Source organism: Spea bombifrons, chromosome 5, assembly GCF_027358695.1.
Source record: "Spea bombifrons isolate aSpeBom1 chromosome 5, aSpeBom1.2.pri, whole genome shotgun sequence".
Classification (NCBI taxonomy): domain Eukaryota; kingdom Metazoa; phylum Chordata; class Amphibia; order Anura; family Pelobatidae; genus Spea; species Spea bombifrons.
In genome coordinates this window covers 108027344-108047950 of record NC_071091.1, presented here as the reverse complement: position 1 = coordinate 108047950, position 20607 = coordinate 108027344, and the positions used below count along the sequence as shown (strand labels likewise).

At 45.7% G+C, this 20607-nt stretch overlaps 1 protein-coding gene across 1 annotated transcript in view; it reads right to left on the bottom strand.

The window, feature by feature from the left end:
- The window catches only part of LOC128497768 (uncharacterized), a 33439-nt gene extending 25554 nt beyond the window's left edge, over positions 1–7885 (bottom strand). Inside the window, exons 1-3 of the mRNA XM_053467929.1 lie at positions 7801–7885; positions 6325–6616; positions 5224–5363 (exon numbers count right to left, since the gene is read on the bottom strand). Coding sequence (XP_053323904.1) covers positions 5224–5363; positions 6325–6616; positions 7801–7873 — 505 coding nt within the window. The 5' untranslated portion in view covers positions 7874–7885. The remainder of the gene's footprint in view (positions 1–5223; positions 5364–6324; positions 6617–7800) is intronic.
- Between the last annotated feature and the right edge of the window lie 12722 nt (positions 7886–20607).

Below are 20607 nucleotides of genomic sequence, written 5' to 3'. Positions count from 1 at the left end.
CAAAGTGGGTATTATGCAATATGTGCAACACACATACAAGATGCGAATTGCGTACAACACCATATAACACACCGTGTACTCAGAGAGTATGAGAAATTCTCTATCTGGGGTCCTGAGCTTGGGCGCTGAATGGTAAGGACCTCACGTTTGGGAAAATAAACATCTCAGGAATGCATAAAAGCTGCTTCTGGTGCAAACATCAAAAAGGACATCACTTCTTAAGCTATTTGTACATAAGCCCAACGCGTTCAGGAATGATAATATTAATGTGCAAACATATAACGACTTTGTTAAATCCACTCATGTCCTCCCAGTACGCAAACATTACCCACACAATCCTCGTGAACTTTAGCCTCGCACCAGCGAATACACGTGTGAGCTCAGCCATGCACGTTACACCAAAAAAGTGTATTCGGTAATAAGGTTACCGGCAACCTCATTATGTACGTTATCGCTATGTAATTCGACAAGCATGTTGTTGTTCTGGATGTCGATAGATTTTGGCTGGCAGGGTATCGTATTTTTATGGCCATAAAATGTATATGCTGGGTAGGGCTGTTAGAAGCACTAGACTCTACGTTCTCACCCTTGGTCTCGTCCATACGTTCAACGAGGACATCCAAATATTGTTATTATAAATCCTCTCAGAGTTTCTATGGCGCACCTACACCCATGTATCTTCTCTTGGCCAGAGTATATCCCAAAACAAGGTCCATAAAAACATGGTTGGATGAGTTTGGGGTGGAAGAACTTGACTGGACGCACAGTGTCCTGGCCTCAACCCCATCCAACACCTTTGGGATGAATCGGAATTGAGATTGTGTGCTGGGCGCAGGGCTGGCCCTACAATGGAGCAGAGTGGGGCAATTGCCCCAGGCGGCACTTTTGAAGAGGCGCCCCAAGTTGTCAGTACCCGCTCGGCGCCCCTCTCTCTCCTCTGCGAGCCCTCTAGCTCGGTCTCCATGCCGGCTTGTAATGCTGAGCGCCGGAAGTGACATCACCATCTGAAGCCAAGCACTCCCCTCTACAGCATCACTCAAATCTCTAGATCAAGCGGACTAAGCCACCTACGTTCAAGTTTAGCACCATTAATCTTTTCCCTTTCAGCTTAAATGTTGCCCCCATATTAACAATAAGGACCCTATAACGTTACACTTTGGATTTATCTTGTTTTGGGCTTGAAGCTACGGGACGTTGAGCTGAGATATCTCTCGACTTGATCCTGGGAAGACTTCACTAAACTGTCCGACTTCAATCAGTCAGGATCAACGCATTGTAACGCTTCATCCATGCATATTTTGCTGGAACAATGTCTAGCCTGCGGACTACCTCCTAGGTAGATTAACTTGGGCAAACTCATCTAAGACATAAACCCTGCAAACTTTTTTATAGCCCAAGAACCGCTAACCTACCCGGGCTCCTCAACGCTCAATTGGTGAAGTTGATAAGTATTTTGTCCCAATTTTTACTTTCAGGTCATGATATAAGTTGTCCTCCAGTTGTATTTGTTATGTACTAGACTTGGGCACCAGGGAGGTCTTCGTGTTCGTATTATATTATTCTCTGTGACAATATCAGCAGAAGGCATATTGGGATACGGGGACTTAGCTTGTAAGGTCTCTATTTCTTGCGCTGTTTTACAGTAGATTCCTGGGCAAATGCCCCGTGGGCTCTCACAAATAAACAAGTAAATCAGCATTCCCCCTTCCTTCAAAAGTCTGTTGCAACTTGCTGTTATCTCTCGTAATACAATTTCATCACTCTAGGTCAGGCTCGGACTGGCCATCTGGCACACCGGGCAAATGCCCCATGGGCTGGTGGCCGGGAGCCCCACAAACTCACTCAATCTGCCAGTGGCTGGATACGCCTGTCTACACGCTACGCTGGGGTAAAATGTATATCTATCGATGGTTTATTTGCTCAGTATTTGATTATTTATAATTACACTTTGGTGCTCACTCAGCCCCATTATCTCAATCGCAGGAGTGTTTCTCTTGAATAAGTCCTTCCTCATCCTGGATTCTGTCCGTCTCCTAGGTATAGTTAGTCGTCTAATTTATACAGTATAATAATTAATTATTTATGTGAAACTACACAAAAATCCTTCCTTATAGGGTATGTTGTGTTGTCTTGTGTTTGGTGGCAATGTTGGACAGAAGACGTTCCTGAAGTGACCGTGCCTAGAAAGAATTATATGCTCATGTAAAATATGATCTCATTCTTACTTTTTTTTTTTACGGGATCAGAAAAAGCCGACAGTGATAGGTTGTTGCCATACGAAGCTTAAGGCTCTGAGTCAGTGTTTTAGTTTTGCCAATCAGGTTTATTGATTATCTGCTGCAGGTTACATTGCCGGCTTTGAACCAACTCGATGCACTAAACTCCCGTTGCTGCTCAGTGTATGACCTCATCTAACAGCATCAGCAAGTCGGGAGGATAAGGGGGGTTTTATTCTATAAGGGTGCTGAACAGTAACCATGATTATTCAATATACTGGCAAGACAGAGATTAATAGAGTCACTGCTGGGTGCAGCTTCACATATTGGGGTAATATCATTAGTCACCAGATGTCCTGAGATCAGCCCCATCCCAAAGTGAAATAGGAGATTGTTAGATGCCCCGTTCATTGCATCATACAGTCTGTTTCCACTTTGAGGAGGAATAAAACAATTGGTAAGGGACTAACGTATAAGTGCTTAAACGCTGTGACCCAAGGACCTGGAGAACGGCTCTTCACCAGAGGTCTCCACGCGAAGCCAGGTATGGTCATCAGGCTCAGGTTGGGATTCTTCCACCTTATCTCCCAATGTATTAGAACATTCACGTGACACATACTTGAAGGTTGAAGGAGAAGCATTTGGCTTACGTTTACCTCCAGTAGTCTCCTTCTGTCTTCTTTTTTTGCAGCTGACATACGCTTCCCATTCTTTTACAGAATTACCATCTTTCCCCTGCTCAAATAAACAAGTAAATCAACATTCCACCTTCAAAAGCCTATTGCAACCAGCTATTATTTCTCATAATACAATTCCATCTCTCTAGGTCAGGCCCGGACTGGCCACTGGGCAAATTCCATGTGGGCTGGTGGTCGAAAGCCCCACAAACTCACGCGATCTGGAACTGCAGCGGCAAATCGGGGGCAAATCGCAAGCATAAAATGTATATCCAGCGATTGGCTGCACCTATGTCATCATACAGCCGCTGGACGAAGTACATTTCTTATCCTATCCTGAGCAAATCAACATTAAAAATCCCACAATTTGACTGCGCTGAGGAGATCCCAGCAAGTGAGACAACGAGGCCGATGGGTAAAGGGACTGGGTTGGATTTCAGTCGATGAGAAAAGGGAGATCTTGGATAAGCAGGGACTTCTGCATCTTTCTAGAGAAATCTGCTGGGGCATTGAGTGTTCGCGTTGAATGTGACATGAGAGGAGATGCGAGAATACCTGAACTGCTGGTCATGTGAGTGATGGCGCTCAAGCACCCGCATAAGGCGTTGATTTCCCTTCGTGATTTATTCCCTATGAAACATATGGGGGAATTTTATGGCGGATCGGTGCCAAACCCGATGTTTTATAATTTGTCTGTTTTTACAGTTGACTAACCAATATTGGTAAACAGGGAAAAGAAAAAATGTCGGTGCGCTAAGCTAGTCTCAGGCTCAAATAATACAAATGTGTAATATGAGGCCTACCAAACAGGTGTAAGCATGCTGCAAAAAACAGTGTATTGGCTGTACAATGTATACAAGAAACAAATACTGTCTGCGCTTCTTACCCTAATAAAGTTGGCAACAAATATATAAACATAATATAAATGAGAGGTTTTGGTTATATGAATTGGCCAAAGCATAATTAAGCTCACCCGCCACGTTGGCTCCTCATCAGTCTGGTTGCAGCTTGCTGTCCAGGGGTTAATGGGGAGGAGGTTTAATTGCACCTCCCCCAACTCATTAATAAGGTTTTGGTAGCCGTATAAACTGCTTTGTGTGCCCACTATGTGAGAGGTGAGAGTAGGTTCTCACCCTATTGAGAGTGTGCCTTGACGTGATCAGATCAGTTTTTTTTGCAGGGACTTTACTTAAGCTGTGGGTGTAACTAAGCCAGGGGTCCGGCTCATGGCTCACCACCTCTGCCCCAGTCGGCTCCATTGTAGGGCCGGCCCTGTTTGTGGACCCTTCAGTGTCCTCCCTTCCAGACCGTTCAGTAGTATTCGCCTTACAGTTTGTGCCTGGGTATTAATACATCGTGGCATCTGTGTAAACATTAGCTAAGGATTTGGGGGATTAGCTTGGGGATCTTACTCTCTAAGCGGGAAGATTCTAAACTGAACTCTGCCCCATCCATCTTCTACGTGGGTTGACTGGCCATGCTGTCATTAGGGGAGAGGTAAGCCGCTGTGCAGAGGGTTTCCCACAGAAACACCCCGCAGAGCAAAGGACTGTCATCTCATAAAGGAGCAGGTCCCCCAGAAAGACGTGACTTCCCTGAAAGCACTTTAACAGTTTCTTAGTGTTACAGTATTAAAGTTACTGGAGCCCCAGAGAGAACCTATAAAACACTTCACTCTGACGACTGTCCGTGAGGACCACAGAGGCGGTCAAATGGCCTACTAGATATTATTTTGCTAGAAGCAGTGCAATAGGGCAGCTGTCTGATTTTTTCTAATTCTACTTTGTGTAGAACCCAACAATCCAATGATTTTTGTCACTTGGGTGAATTTTACGACCGGGTCCATTTTAGATCCAGGTTCATTGATTACATTTAAACCAGAGATTTCTCCTGGAATTGTCCATACTTTACAATATGAGAGAAGACAGCTGGGAAGTGGATTTAAGATAGAGCAAGACAATGGTCATGACGTCATGTCGTCTTCTTCTCCCACTTCACCATTTGTCTTTTAGGAATAAGTAGAAAAGCTGAACACACTCTTTATAGTTTATATTATGTATTTAATGTTCCATAAAATGCCTAGATCTCTTCCAAGCATCAGAGGGCAGAATATACAAGATATGGAAGCATTCCATGGGAGCGTTAATAGACAATGCTGGTGGAGCCACCTTTCACCATAAATCATTAGGTAAAATAATAGACGGATTGAGAATTACACAATTACAAAACAAAGTCGGTATCAATTTTCAAGCGAAGGCTAGGTTTAGTAAATAACCTAATGGGGAATGCTCTGGCCAAGGTCTACCAGCAGACCTGAGGCTCCTCTATACCAGCCCGTCCATAAACCTCCACTTCACAGAGCGAGAGATACTCTGCGCGGTCAGGGATCACCACCGTGATAAAGCGACCCTCCATTCCCTGACAGCAGACAGCGATGGTGGGGTCAGAGACATCGGTGATGGTGCCACATCTGAAGGAGAACATCAGAATAGTTAACGTACTGCATCTGCTGATTTTATATCACCCATATTACATTATCAATGACAAAAAGTAGTCATAAAGCTCATAGAGGAGCGTAACACATTTACTGGCTTCACATCAGAATTCTGGTGGTCACTTGCATACTAATGGTATCAGTCTGGACCGTAGAGCTTTGATCTCTTACTACATCTTTCTTCAAGCCTGCCTCGTGTTTCCTGCTTCATTCTGTATATCTCATTATAGCAGGTCGTAATGGATGATTATGAGTCAGGGGTGAGCTGGCCTTGGCCCCTCTTTTAGTTTATGGCAGGGACTTTCTTTAAGCTGCAGGTGAGTTGTGCTCAGCCGAGCCTGGGGTCTGACTCATGCCACGCCTGGCTATCTGGAACCTGGTCATCATTTGCTGTGAATGACGAGACAGGCAACGACTTGGTGTAAAATGGCGCCACCAATTCTTTTGCTCCCACTCATGGCTCAGTGGAACCAGGGACTGTGCATGCTTTAATGTGATCTCATACGAGACAGAAGAACACAGCATATGAGCAGAACATGAAGGACTGGAGACGGGTATACAACAGGAATGACTCACAAGGACAAATATCTTTGTAGTTTTAAAGCACATTGACCAGATTCAGCATCCCGGCCTTACCGGTACCTGAGCACAGGCAGAGATGTTCAATCAAGGGAACCTTCCAAATAAGCAGCTCATCAAACGGAGAACCCTGAGTTCCTCCTGACTGATATAGTATAGCTCATTCTCAGTCAATCGATTTGTTAACCGTATTATGTGGTCTGATCATACTACAAGGATCTATTGGGTTAAATAGCCCGGAGGGAACAAAGGAGGTCCTATTATCTCCAGAATAACCTGGAAGCTGCGCTCCGCATTACGTGACCTTACATGAGTTTGTAAATTGGTATGAGGATTACTTGATATAACTGAGACTCACATCGGGTTGTTGTTACTGTCAGAATTCCCAACTCGTATTTGGGCTCCATGCAAACGACCTGGACAACAATTCATTCGGTTCACGATGACCACCGCGTCAATCTTAAAGCTCTTCTTGAGATCCAGTCTCCACCAGGGTCCGTGGTCAGCTTTGGTGTGGGTACACGGGTGCACAAAGTGGTCTGTTGTTTTGATTCCATCAATAGCCAAAAAGGCTTCAGGAAGTGTTGGCAATTGATCAAGTTCGTAAGTGGAGCTTTGACTGGCTGTTCCCGATCTCGCTACGTTTACAGCTGAAGGGGGGGGGGGAAACACAACACAGCCAGCCATAGATAAATGGGTCAATTCACTAAGTGGTTATTCGAGTTCAGTGTTAGTTTTTCTTTTAGCCCCAACAACTTGAAGATTCACTAATTTGGGCTAAGTTACTTTAAATTTGCACGTTTCAGACGAGGACATGCTAGTTCGGTTTGCATCGTATGTCCTCGCTTAAATCTCGCAAAAATACAACCCCTATTTTTTTAATAGTATTCGAAAGGTCCTATATAATCATGGATCCACAGCCACGCATCACCTAATCCCGCATTCAGTTGACAAAAATAACCGTTAGGAAGGCATCTTTGCCAATGGGCGGGGGGGGCAAGGATGCCATGCGGTCTTTGGGTAAGGTTCAGGAGTTTAAATTGAATTCTGGAGGCTATGTAGAGCCAGTTGAAGCAGCAGATGAACAGATGTTGCAAAGAAGTTTAGTACGGCAGAGGTATTTAGAATTGACCGGAAAGGTGTTAGAAGGGGGTGGTCAGCAGGGGGTAATCTAGGCAGGATATCACAAAGCTACAAATCAGTATTTCATTGGTGTCTTGTTGGAGGAAATAATGAATATGCAGATAAAGTAACAGAATTTGGTGAGGAACCGTGTATGACAGGTAGAGGAGAGAGCTCCAACACCATGGCTGCCAACCCTTTGAGTAGAGTGTTGCATTTTCAGAAATTAGGGACAGAGGAGATAACCAGAAGCTCAGCCTTGGAGATGTTGCGTTCAGGTAGAGAAATGATATCCAGGATGCAATTTCAGAGACATGGTTTGTGAGATGAATTAGAAAAGATGGTGAGAAGTCAGAAGAAGAAAAGGTAGATGAGCGCTAAAGGGGTGATCAGAGAGGTAGGACTCGAGGCGGGTGGGAGCTGGGTCGCTTATACCATACGACTAAAGAGTTTGTGGTAGAAGGGGTGATCGGTTACTTTGGAGAGGGCTATCTCAGTAGAACGACAAGTAAAGAGCTAGAGGAAAGACCAAGGTTAGGTGATTATAGACTAAATTCTCCAATAGCATGAAGGACAATAACTTAGAGGCAACCGGTTCCAAAGAATTGTTGATAGACATATCATAGCCTTCTTCAGATAGAATTACCAACGGTTCTATTTGGTTGAAAATCTACGTGACTCTCTATAAACGCATTTATGCAGATTATCTTACCTCCTGGCTGCAGACCACAGAACTGGGCCCATCCAACAGCTCCGCATACCAACAGAAGGACAAGGTGCTTCATCTTAATTAATCCTAATGATAGAGAAAATCAAATTTATCATTAAACAGCAGAAATAAAACATTGGGCTGAGATCTGAGTTGACCAATGGAACTCCTTCCATGCACATTTGGATAACTCATTTGAAAGAGCACCAGGAGAGGTAGTGTCGGAAGAGGTGACACCAGGGAAATCACAGGAAACCATTCGAGATGATTCAACTCTCCACGACATGGGGTAAGGACAGAGTTTGGGATACCCAGGAGCTCCGTTTTGGGCAAGATGTGCCCCATGGATAAGGGTGTAGGAAGATGTCTGCACTTTCTTGGCCAAGATGACATTCCACTCCAAGCCAGCTGTGTCTCTGATACCCCTTCAAGCAGAACTGCGTATATAGCAGCCATGTACACCCTCGGGGCAGTTATTTGGATCCAGAGGGCACTGTGGGTGCTCTTAGAATGTGATGCCCCCCGAAAACATTTATCTTAGCTTTGCCCTCTACTACATCAGCTAAATGTCTGTCGTTTCTCACTTATAAATCTGACGTAGAAACAGAGGAATCGACAAAATAATAATTAGCACTTTTATAGAAAATAGGTTTCAGAAATGGAAGATAAATATTTAGTCCTCACCTTAACGACCCGCTTCTCTGCTGGGGCGGAAACATTCAGCAGCCTTTATATAAATTCCCACGCCGGCCCTTAACGGAAACTTCCCTTTCTTCAGAAATCATTATCTGGGGATTAATCTGAGGTTATTTAAATAGTTGGTGGTAAAAGAAAAGGAAACAGGGTTAGGGAGAAGTGTGTTATATGCTTACCTGTTCAGGCTGCCTGCTCTGTATAAACTGCATGCTACGTACCGTGGGCTCTGTATATACTGCATGCCATGTACCGTGGGCTCTGTATATACTGCATGCCATGTACCGTGGGCTCTGTATATACTGCATGTCACGTACCGTGGGCTCTGTATATACTGCATGTCACGTACCGTGGGCTCTGTATATACTGCATGTCACGTACCGTGGGCTCTGTATATACTGCATGTCACGTATCGTGGGCTCTGTATATACTGCATGTCACGTACCGTGGGCTTTGTATATACTGCATGTCACGTACCGGGGGCTCTGTATATACTGCATGTCACGTACCGTGGGCTCTGTATATACTGCATGTCACGTACCGTGGGCTCTGTATATACTGCATGTCACGTACCGTGGGCGCTGTATATACTGCATGTCACGTACCGTGGGCTCTGTATATATTGCATATCACGTATCGTGGGCTCTGTATATACTGCATATCACGTATCGTGGGCTCTGTATATACTGCATGTCACGTACCATGGGCTCTGTATATACTGCATGTCACGTACCGTGGGCTCTGTATATACTGCATGCCACGTATTGTAAGCATACCTTGGAACTTTGTGGTTGGGAGGTTCCACTGACGTTGGTGGGCAGTCCAGCTGATCTCAGTGGGCAGTCCTACCGACGTTGGGTGCGGAGCTAGCCCCATACGCAGGAAGAAGGGGGACTGGGCGGGAAGTGGGGTGCGTCACAACAGGAGTTTCATGGTGACCCGGAGGAGCGGTGCTCCTTATTGAACCAATTAAAATTACATCGTTTTCTCTGACTATTAAGTCGCGCCGAAGATAAATTAAAGTCAAAATCTGTGTTTTGTTTATTTTAAATTTATAATTTGAAAACGTACTATATTCCATTATGATAGAACGGAGGTTTCCGGATCTGTTATGGTCAAAAGGATTATACACTAAAAGGAATCTCGACGCCATGAATCGTAGAGGTCCGTCTAATCAAGGCTGCCAAGATGTAGAGTAATGGAGCTAACGGGCAACCTTGTCGAGTACCATTTCTGATTGCAAACCAACTTGAGTCTAATCCTGGACCAATACCATCTCACCTTGGGGAACCATGTAAAAGGACATTGTACTGGAGTTAAAAGATCCCTTAACGTCAAATTCATCCAAAACTTTCTCTAGAAAATTCCAGAAGTCTGTCAAAAGCCTTCTTCACGTCAAATTGATTGTGTCTTACGCTAATTGATATCATGTAATGAAAAAAGAAACAAAAAGTTTAGGTGTATAGTTAGCGGAATATCTTCCCTGGACAAAGCTATCCTGATCACGATGTACTGCATCTCGTATCTTATTTTCAGGGGTTCTGCCAAAATCTTGATGTCCACCTTGGAGAGATTTGGGTTTTTTTTAAGAATGCTTTTACATCACTGATGATGTAAACCTTTAAATTATATAGAGAGTGATTAAAAGTAACCAATTACCGTATTTATCGGCGTATAACACGCACTTTTTAAACTAAAATTTGAAGCTGAAATCCTACCTGCGTGTTATACGCCGATAAATATTAGAGCCAGTGGCGGAACAACCGGGGTCGCAACTGTGACCGGGCCCTGGAGTTCTGCCAGTCAGGGGGGACCCAAGGGGTGCCGAGCGGTTGCTGAAGATGACCGCTCGGCAACTCTCGGGCCCCCCTGACTGACAGAAATCCAGGACTCCTCTGCTGGCGGCCGCCGCCGCCGCCTGCCTCAGCCTCAGCCTCTGCCGCCTGCCGCCTGCCGCCAGCCTCCAGCCTCCGCCGCCTGCCGCCTGCCTCCTCCTCCTCCTCCGCCGCCTGCCTCCTCCTCCTCCTCCGCCGCCTGCCTCCTCCTCCTCCTCCGCCTGCCTCCTCCTCCGCCGCCGCCGCCGCCGCCGCCGCCACCGCCGCCTGCCTCAGCGCTTCATTTCTTGTGTTGGAAGCGTGAGGCGTTTGTCTCGGGTGCTGGCGCTCAGCAGTGAGCGCCGGCACCCGAGACAAACGCCTCACGCTTCCAACACAGGAGTTGAAGGTAAGTGACCGGGGTGGGGTTAGGGAGAGAGAGGGGAGATCCTGAGAAGGGGGGTTAGGGTGTGTGTGTCTGAGTGTGTGTGTGTCTTACTGTGTGTGTGTGGTTTCCCAGATAGCAGTGATTCTGATGGAGTTTTTTTTGTTCAGTTTTTTTGTTCAAAAATGGGGGTGCGTGTTATACACCAGTGCGTGTTATACGCCGATAAATACGGTATATGAAAAGACTGAGCATAAAGAATTTAAACGTTCACCACAACAAAGATCCTGGGAACTTCTTAGCTACGGCTACCCGGAGCCTTCCCTTGCAGGATGCTTCCAGGACTGTGGGCGCTCCCGCTGACATCGGTGGGCAGTCCTGTGATGTCCGTGGCCGGTCCCGCTGACATAGGGGGCGTTCCTGCTGACATCACGGGAAACACCTCTATTTAAAGGGGAAATGGGCAGGAAGCGGGGCGTGTCAAGACCCCACTCCTGCGACCCGGAGGATTCGGGGGTGGAACCGGAGAACCGGTGTTTCACCTGGAGATCTCCGGGTCAAACCCGAAGAGTTCCAGGTATGATCATGAGACTTCTCCACGATCGTTTATTTCAATGCAACTCTTAGTTTGTTTAGCCAAATCGCTCACATACAAAGTAACGTCTCATTTAATCTCCATCAGGTTCTTGAATAGTACTCAGAATTATTATTAACGGTTATGACCCCTAAATGGGGCCAGTTTATGAAGCATAAAATGCATCTAATAAATAGCGATTTGTTAAGATCATATCATTCAGAGAGTAAGAACAATGGACATTAGAAAAGAATGTAAAATATTTGTCTTTTGGGCGTTGTACTCGCCAAATGTCATAAAGTAAAATTTTCACAAGGTTTTCAGGTTTTTTTTCTGTTTAGTGAGATTTTGAACATGACAGACAACCAGCTGGATTGACAGTCATATGTACGGCAAGAGAAATGGCTTCCAAAGCCCCGAAAGCTTCTTGTTCTCCAGATGAATCTGAACATAAGTGTTTGACTCTTTGGGTACGGGAAAAGTTATGAAGAGGTACAATACGCGTGGTAGTGCATTTTTAGGGTACTCTTCCTATCCGCGGGGTCTCATAGTCCGACCAGCAGGATACGTCCTTCCTGATTGCCTGGAAAAGTGTGTGTGGGGGTTCTCTTGGTCCAGAGTTCTGGGGTTGTTTGTGATGTTAACCCCAAGGTATTGGAGTTTTGTTTTCTGGTCATGTTGTGCTTCCTCCTGGTTGACATTTAGGGCTTTACGCTTACTAGTATTGATTTTATAGCCTGACAAACGTGAGAAATGGGAGATAACCTGGTACAGGCAGGGGAGAGAGATTACTGAATTTGTGAGAGTCAGCGGGATGTCATCTGGGAAGTCAAGACCGACTGGAGACCAATTAATAGAAAAATCGACACCAAAAACACAACACTTACATACACTACAAGAACTACACTATTGGAAGAGCCACAACTGGATCAACATCAAGAAATAAACAGATGTGGGAAAGGCCGAACTTGATGGACGCCGGTCCTTTTTCAGCTTAACTATGTAACTACGATCAGCATCAACAATCACTGATCGCAGAAATACTACCCTGGTTGAACTACCAGCCACTGCATGTAACATACATGAGCATACGGTGATTAATATATCGTCACTTCCTTATCACCTTTAACCAAAAAAGAGAAAAATTACTATTTTTAAGGATTATTATAGTAGACAAGTATGGGGGTAAGCCGAAGAAGAACAATCCCTTTTTCGAAATTAGCCAGCAAAAATAAAGTAATTCTAATTGAAATCAAATTCTTACGTCTATTAAAATCTAATATCTTAAGTCTAATAAAATCTAATATCCTCATAATAAAAGCACAACAGTTTTTATCTTAATGTGAGAATTCCAAAAAAGTCTGGAATTAGGGGGAAATGAATAATTGATAAGATATTGATTAATATTAATAATATTCTTTCTCATGACAGGGTGACTAATGATAAAGATCATAAAGTGCTTTCGTTAAAAATTAACCCATGAGTTTTAACCCACGCTACAGAATCAATACTCATTATTCAGCGTGATTGTACTTATTTAGCGCTGAGCTAATATTATCCCAAGGTATGCTATTGATGTTATAAAGTGACAGCCGGTAAGTGAGATAATAAGTGTAAATCAATGTATAAAACATACACTAATGTAAATAAGAGAGTAATAAAGAAGTATTAATTATTATTTTGTTGGCTCCTCTGTTTCCCGTGTTTATAACATGGGTAACTACAGACATTTGCTGGTAGGAGGCAGTCGAGATCACATTTTTACGTTCGCCGGCCCGTCACATTCTTAGGCTGAGCAGATCTAAGAGCACCTCTTACTATCATCTCCCCGTCTTGGTGTCACCCCTGACCCTGACCTCTCGTTCACCCCTCCCCCATTCAGTCTGTCTCTAAAAACATTGGCCACATCCGTCCCTTCCTAACACAACATGCCAGTAAGGCTCTCGCCCATGCCCTTATCATCTCCCGTCTTGATTATTGTAACTCTGTCTTAGCCGGTCTCCCTCTTAACCGTCTAACCCCTCTACAATCCACCATGAATGCTGCTGCCAGACTTATCTTCCTCTCCCATCGCTTAATTAACGTCTCTCCCCTCTGTCAGTCTCTTCACCGGATTTCAGAATCCTGACTCTTTCCCCTGTCTACATCTCATCACTCACCTCTCCATACACTCCTGTCTCATGCGCGCTTACAAGATTTCTCCAGGGCTGCCCCTATCCTCTGGAATGCCCTCCCCCGGCCTATCCATCTCTCCCCTGCCTCCGGTCCCTCAAAAGATCCCCCTAGACAACGTCATCTGAGTGATATTTAATAACCAGATGCTGTATGTTGGCTGTTCTGATGTTTTCCTTCTCCTTCAGATGCGGCACCATCACACGATAGGCGATGGGAGTCGGTGGCCATTTGAACCAACTATCTTCCTTTAACACCTCGACTATGCAAAGACGTCTGGTTACGGGTAAAGGGGAGCTCTCGCCTTCGCAGCTTTTATCATTAAAATCTGTAAATACCAATACCGGTTTGTAGAAAAAAAAATAAATACTACGTAAACCATTAACAAGCCGCAGGATTGTGGAGTATTCCTGTAAGATAAGGCGTGATACGTTCCGATCATAAAAGCTCCCACGGTGACACCGGCCCCTGGAAGCCCACGGACACATGAAACTCATTAGAGATACCCTGTTAACCCTTTCCATCTTCCCCTTATGCGGGTGAGTGAGCGCCGTCACTCACATGACCAGCGGATCATCTCTCTCATTGAAGACTTAAGATTCCTGAAGATACAGAAGTTGCTGCCTGGTTATCCGACTGAATCCACCTCATCTCTGGTTTGCTGGAGGGAAATTTATTTCAAAGGAGGAGAAATGTTAGAACAAGAGACCAGAATCTAACACTAGAGGGTCAGAGGCTGAGATGGAATGTAAGGGAGTTTTACTTTACTGAGAGGGTGGTAGATAAGGGGAGCAGCCTCCCAGCAGAAGTGGTAGAGGGTAATACATACCACCCTCACTGCAGTCGAGTCATCCCAACTGTCCTGTTTTGTGGGAGGCAGTCCCAATTTTGACACTACTGATTTTGACACTCTATCCATCCTGCTTTTTGGGACAGTGGGATTCGGGACCGCAATCCCAATTTTATTCTCAGATTTGTGCGCATGCATTGTATAGCCGACCGTTGGAGTGACGCTCTACCCTCTGAGCTCCGCTCCCGGCATTCTAATTCGCCAGGGATTGACGTTGGGAGGTATACGCCAGATAGATTGTAAGCTCCCAGAGCCAGAGCCCTCTTCTCCTCCTCTCCCAGTATCTTTAACCCCTTAATGACAAACCCCGTACATGTATGGGCTCAAAATTCATTGTTTTCGATGGGTTTAGGGACCGCTCCTTTGTCCTTAAGGGGTTAAACATGCGTTACTGTCTCTGCTGGGGAGAGAAAAATATCAGAAGCCCCCAGCAAAGTCCTAGCAGGGCAGGCACCAGGCAGGGGGAAAGTTGTGGCTTCCAGGATTGCGCCGGGCCAGTTGCATGTTAACCCCTGATGTAATAAATCACGTTTATAACTCGCAATGAACATGCGCCCGGTGCTGTTACTTTGCAGACATCAAGGACCCATCCCCTCGCTGCTCAGCTGGCGGGAGTTAACGGGATCAGACACCGTAGGGGCAGTTTAACCACACGCAGCGTCAGCGATCTTACAACCTACTGAGGGGGACGGCTTTGCTCGCTTAGAGAGGCAGGAAAGCTGTCCCATTGAATTAAACAGGAGCACATTCTAAGCGTGCGCAGAGCGGTCCGCAGAGACCCCCGACTGAGCCATTGCTGGAGTTGATTGGCGGTAAGTATATCACCTGCCGGGAGAACGCATCTCCTGCACATTAAACAGCCAGGGGTCGGGGGAGGGCAGGATGTCTTCTCCAGAACCCCCCCCCAAGCATCTGCAAGTGGACATCACATACATTTAAAGGGCCCTCACAGCTATTATATGTATTAGAGTCCATGTGATGGCCGGAGTGTCCCCTTAATAAATGATAAGGATTTTGCAGCCCTCAGGGTCTTATCCTTATATTGGGGTGACCAGGATTTGTAAAAGGCATGGTACAGGGCAGCAAGTACTAGAGTACTTTAATGATATTACTGGAAGCACGGAACTCGCAGGCCCTGCACACTGATTACAACGCCCTGAGGAGAGGACTCTTTATCTCAGGCCGCAAAGTTTTAAAGCCAGTGCCCAGCATGGCCTCCTCATAAATGCTTAAATAAGGGCCTGATCCCCGAGGCGGATCTTTCAGTGGGCGGGGCGCAGGAAGCGGAAGCGGTTTTGTTGTCCATTAACGAGAAGCTGGGAAGGCGGAGGACGTGAGGACGCGGTAGCGACGTCACTTCCCGTCTGAGCCCCAGGGAATGTTTTAGCGCGGTCCCGCGGAGGAGGTGACGGGAGAGGTGCGTGGGACATAGAGAGATGGAGCGGGGATATATGACTGCAGAGCCGGCGGGACGGAGGGTGTCAGGCGCTCCCAAGCCATGACACAAGGGAGTGGGGCAAGGAGTCAAGCTGAGGCGAAGAGGAAGTGGGGCAAAAAGTCAAGCTGAGGAGAAGAGGAAGTGGGGCAAGGAGACAGTGGGATAGTAAGGCAAGGAGGCAGAGATATAGTGGGATAGGAAGACATGCAGGGGCAGTGGGGCAAGGAGGCAAAGAGAAGAGGAAGTGGGGCAGGGAGATAGAGAAGAGGAAGTGGGGCAGAGAGTTGAGTGGGACATGCAGGGGGTGTAAGGGAAGGGGCAGTGGGGTTAAGGAGACCTGCATATTAGGTAAGGAGTGATTGGGACGGGGCCCGTTTTGTCCTGAGTATATGGGGCTCTTGCAGCCTGACAAACTGCGACAGCCAGAGGTCTAATAGAAGCTGAACTCTGTGGTGTATTCTGTAATCTTAACAAGCGGTGGCCATTTATTTTCTCATTTTGATGGTTCTTTAATGGCTTCATGTGGTGTCTCCATCCAATCTTTGCTACTGGGATGACGTTATTTCCCTCTCCGTAGACACGTCTCAGACTTGCTGTAGCCACATCAATCTCTGTGGGATTAGTGTGTTCGTTAATCGTTACGTTAATAATTTCTCTTGGCTTTGATCATTTCCTTTAGGTTTCGCTAGGAGGCCCACGATGGTTATAGAGGACGTGGCGGTCCTGCACCAGAGCTCAGAAGACTCGAAATCGGTAATTTAACAAAAAAAAGCTCCGTAATATCCCAATGCATTGTTCGGGGTCAAACCCCAGCGAGCCTTTGCAGCTCCCATAATGAAACATTTAAAGGGTATAAACTGTGCCGTTGGCCAGGGAGAGGGAAACGGTTAATAGGAAGGCAGATTTTTGTTGATTGATTTAAAGATGTAATGAAAATGATGTAACTGAGCGGGTGAGACTAATAAATAAAACTTAGGGTTTTTTTTGGTTTTTTTTGGTGTTTTTTTTAGAATAAAAAGTTTTCTTTTTTTTTTTTTTGTATTAAAAAAAAAAAAAAAAAAAGTATGTGCCCGGTTAGCGTACACGCTCACTCTAGGCTCTCCCTGATAAGTTCCTGCCTTATTTTTGGACTCCTAGGTGTATCCTGAGGCTAGCGTTACACCAAAAGCCTGAGTGCTACCTATCTATAGAGCGATTCTAAGACTGGCTAGGAATTTCGCTCATATTCATTAATACGCCTGCCTACAGGCCATGCGAGCTGATAAGAGAGAATCCTATGTAGTGAAATAAAATGCTTGACCGTCGGCTTCTTCAAGGGCTTGGAGTCTGTAAGGGAGGTACACTACCGTTCAAAAGTTTGGTGTCATTGAGCTGCTTTCATGGAAAACAAGGGAATTTCTGGCTGTAACATAATTGCAAAAAGGTTGTATAACCATCAATTATCCTTAATTATCCAACTTAAACTTTGATCAGCGAACACAACGTGCCGCTGGAACATAGGAGTGATAGAGGGCCATTGGAACCCAAACTTTTTAACAGTAGTGTATATTACGTGAATGTTTGTAATAAGTCATTGATAGCTGTTTGCTGCCTGTGAATGCTAAATCAAATCCGCTTTCCTTCTGAAAAGAGTCACAGAGAGCCAGGAAGGGGTAAATCTGCGCCGGTCAAGTTAGTCCGGACCAACTGCTTCAGAGATGAGGCCGTGCCGTCCGCCATCGCCAGCCTCCAGGATTCCAGGTTAGGAATGAGCAGCCAAGTGCCGTCTATAATCCGCTTATGATAAGCGTATTCCGACTTGTCTTCGTTCTGCGCGGCGTCTCGCACGTGCCGGGCGGACTGGTTCATGTTTTATTGATGCTGCTAATACGTGCCAACTTTCTTAGGAAAAGGAAGTTCAATGGGGAAAAACTAGAAAACCAATGCGATCGTCAAGAAAAAGAGCGATCCCCGCAGCACCGTGTCCAGGACACACAGGTAACTTTCAGGGAGAAAAGGGTTTTTGTCATTTCTTTATACATTATACAGGGCCGGCTCAGGCTTGCTGGGGAGAGTTGTGTACAGTGCGATGTAAAGCCATCCGCATACATTTAATAACGTCCCGTAGAAAAAGAACCAGCTCCACAGATTTATATCTGCATGTAGTCGGGTGTTTGGTCAGCCGGGACTTCTGACTGCTTGCGGAATAAGCCGAGGTTGTACTGTGCAGTAACTCGGGGGGCCGGGGATGAAACGCTGCATCGAAACTATCTTCCATTGGAATTTCCGTTACTATTGTTTCCACCTGTTTGTAAATGTATTTATATCTGTTTTTAGCCCACGCAGCGCTGTGAGAAGTTGCTTCAAGATAACGCAGTAACCAGGTAAAGCTGCTTAAGTTACACGCTGCCGTTCAAAAGTTTGGGGTCGCTTCGCTGTTTTAATGGAATCGCAAAAAGGGTTTTTGTAACCATCACTTAGCCTTTTAAAGTTAAACTTGGATCAGCGAACACAACGTGCTATAGGAACACAGGAGTGATGGGAGTGATAAAGGGCCATTGGAACACAGGAGTGATGGGAGTGATAAAGGGCCATTGGGACACAGGAGTGATGGGAGTGATAAAGGGCCATTGGAACACAGGAGTGATGGGAGTGATAAAGGGCCTCTACATATGAAGAGATTCCATTAAAAACCAGCCATTTCCAGCTACAATAGGCATTTACAACATTAACCCCGTCTGCGCTGGGTTTCTCATACACACGGTTCTGTATATCTAGCAGTGCTTTATTTTCACATAGCGGGGGGGTTTATTTTCTTAAAGGATATGTTTTTATTATATTCTCACACTTTAAGCATAACTTCTTGAATATTATTATAGAAAGGTGGATCTTGTTTGCTTGTTTACGGCTGCTGCAGCTTATACTCCTTTAAGACTTAGCATTAAATCACCGCAAATAAGAGGTATCTATGGGGACGTTTTGATAAAAATGCATTGTTGTAATGTTGATATATTTAAAAAAATTATAAAATGTATTAAAAAAAAAAACAAAAACTTGAAGAATGTTAGTGCCGGCCTCCGAACGCAGTGCTGGTGTAAAGGGGGGTCCGCTAATGGCGAGCAATGCGATGTGTACGTTGATGCCAGTCCTGTTTTTTTGTGACACTCTGTACGCGATGCGGATGCATTAACTATCTCTGGTTTTCTAGCAGTCCGGAATACGGTGTGAATCCTCTTGAAAACAGCAAAACCGGGCAAACGCGAGACGTCCGGCTCGGGGACGGCGGAGAGATGTATGTATTCCCGTGTGCTGGATGTAGCGGTTGCTCGCAGAATTAACAGGAGGTAACCGAGTATCGCAGACCCGAGATAAATGCTAATTGAGGTCCTTGGGTTGGCCCCTAGCATGGTCCCTGGAGCGTGGCCCCAGTCTGCTGATGTAGGAATGACCAGTGGTTCTCCCTACCAGCTTGCCGCCCTGGGCACGTCTGCCCACGGATAGTCTGGCCCTGAAGTGTTTGTGGGGTAAAAATGGTCAAATAATTATAGAAATTCAAATGTCTTTTAGGACTCGGGTATCCACCAGCAGACTGGATGAGAACAGTAACATCGCCTGTTCCGGGTCGCCATGTCGTCCCAAGGACTGTAAAGAGGGGTGAGTAAGGGCACAAGGCAATGTCCGGGGAGGAAAAAACGTTGGCACGGGATATCAATCAGATCACGGTGGGTCTGCCGCGCGCTGAATCTGATCTCAACATCAATCACGTTAACATTTAACCGTAATATCAGTAAATAGAATCTCTTAAAAAGCTGTGAGCGACATTTTATTTCCTTGTTGTGGCAATAGGGTCACCACTCCCTCTCGCGTCACGTGACAAATAAAAGATTTTACGTGATTGAATAAAGCTTTGCTTCTTTGAAGGCTTTGCGTATTCAGCAGGGCCAGGAATAACGTTTCTAAGGCTTCACGGATGGTTAATTCGGCAGAGTACTGCTCCTTACTACATATGGAGTGAAGTCTCTCCTCCCGAGAAGCTCCTTATTAGCTTATAATAGTTCCTTTTTTTTTTAAACTAACTGGAAAAATGACTTCCTTCTCCTAACAAACTCCAGCTTGTGAGCTCTTCAAACTATTCATGAAAGGGACAATCAGATGAACGTTCTCAGAGTCACCCTAACCTTCCGGGGGGGCTTTAATGTGCGTTCTTTCAGATGGCCATCTTGCTTCCATGATCCAAAGTTACCTGAGACTGATTGGCTGCTTAAGTTGTCAATCAGTGACGGCAATGTACGCCCATTTAAATCAATGGGAAGACTTTATGCATGCGCTCTGGGGTCTAAAGAGACCACGGAGCCCAGCAGAGCAGGCTCTGGTTGAGAATACATCAGGTGCGGGGAAATGCATTCAGCCGAATGCATCTCCTGCTGGCAGTGAAGACCGGGGGCAAATGCAAAACGGACCACATGGAGATTTAAAGGGCCAGCGCACCTTATCACATGCATGAAAGTCAATGAATTCCATGTCTAGCTGCAGCCTCTCCAAACCAGAGAGATGACTTCCCGCTCCTGCACGTCCCGTCATTTGCGCTTATTCTATACGTGCGACTTATATCATTCTCCAGCTCTGTATTAGATGTGCCGTGTTTACAAGTGTGCTTAATATAGGATATTTCCATTATTTATTTTTTGCAGCTCAGGAGCCAGAGAGCCAAACAAGATGGAAACCCCGGAGAAAGAACAGACACGTCTAAGCGGGGTGAGTAGAACCTGGCGGTCTGTTCCGCTTGGAGCGCGAGACCCCTGTTCAGTCGGAGGGCCGGTTGGGGCGAGACTGGAACATTTCCACAATCAAACAATTGTCGAGCGCTGCGGCCTCATCCCCTTCATGGCTCCTATTTGTTTTTTG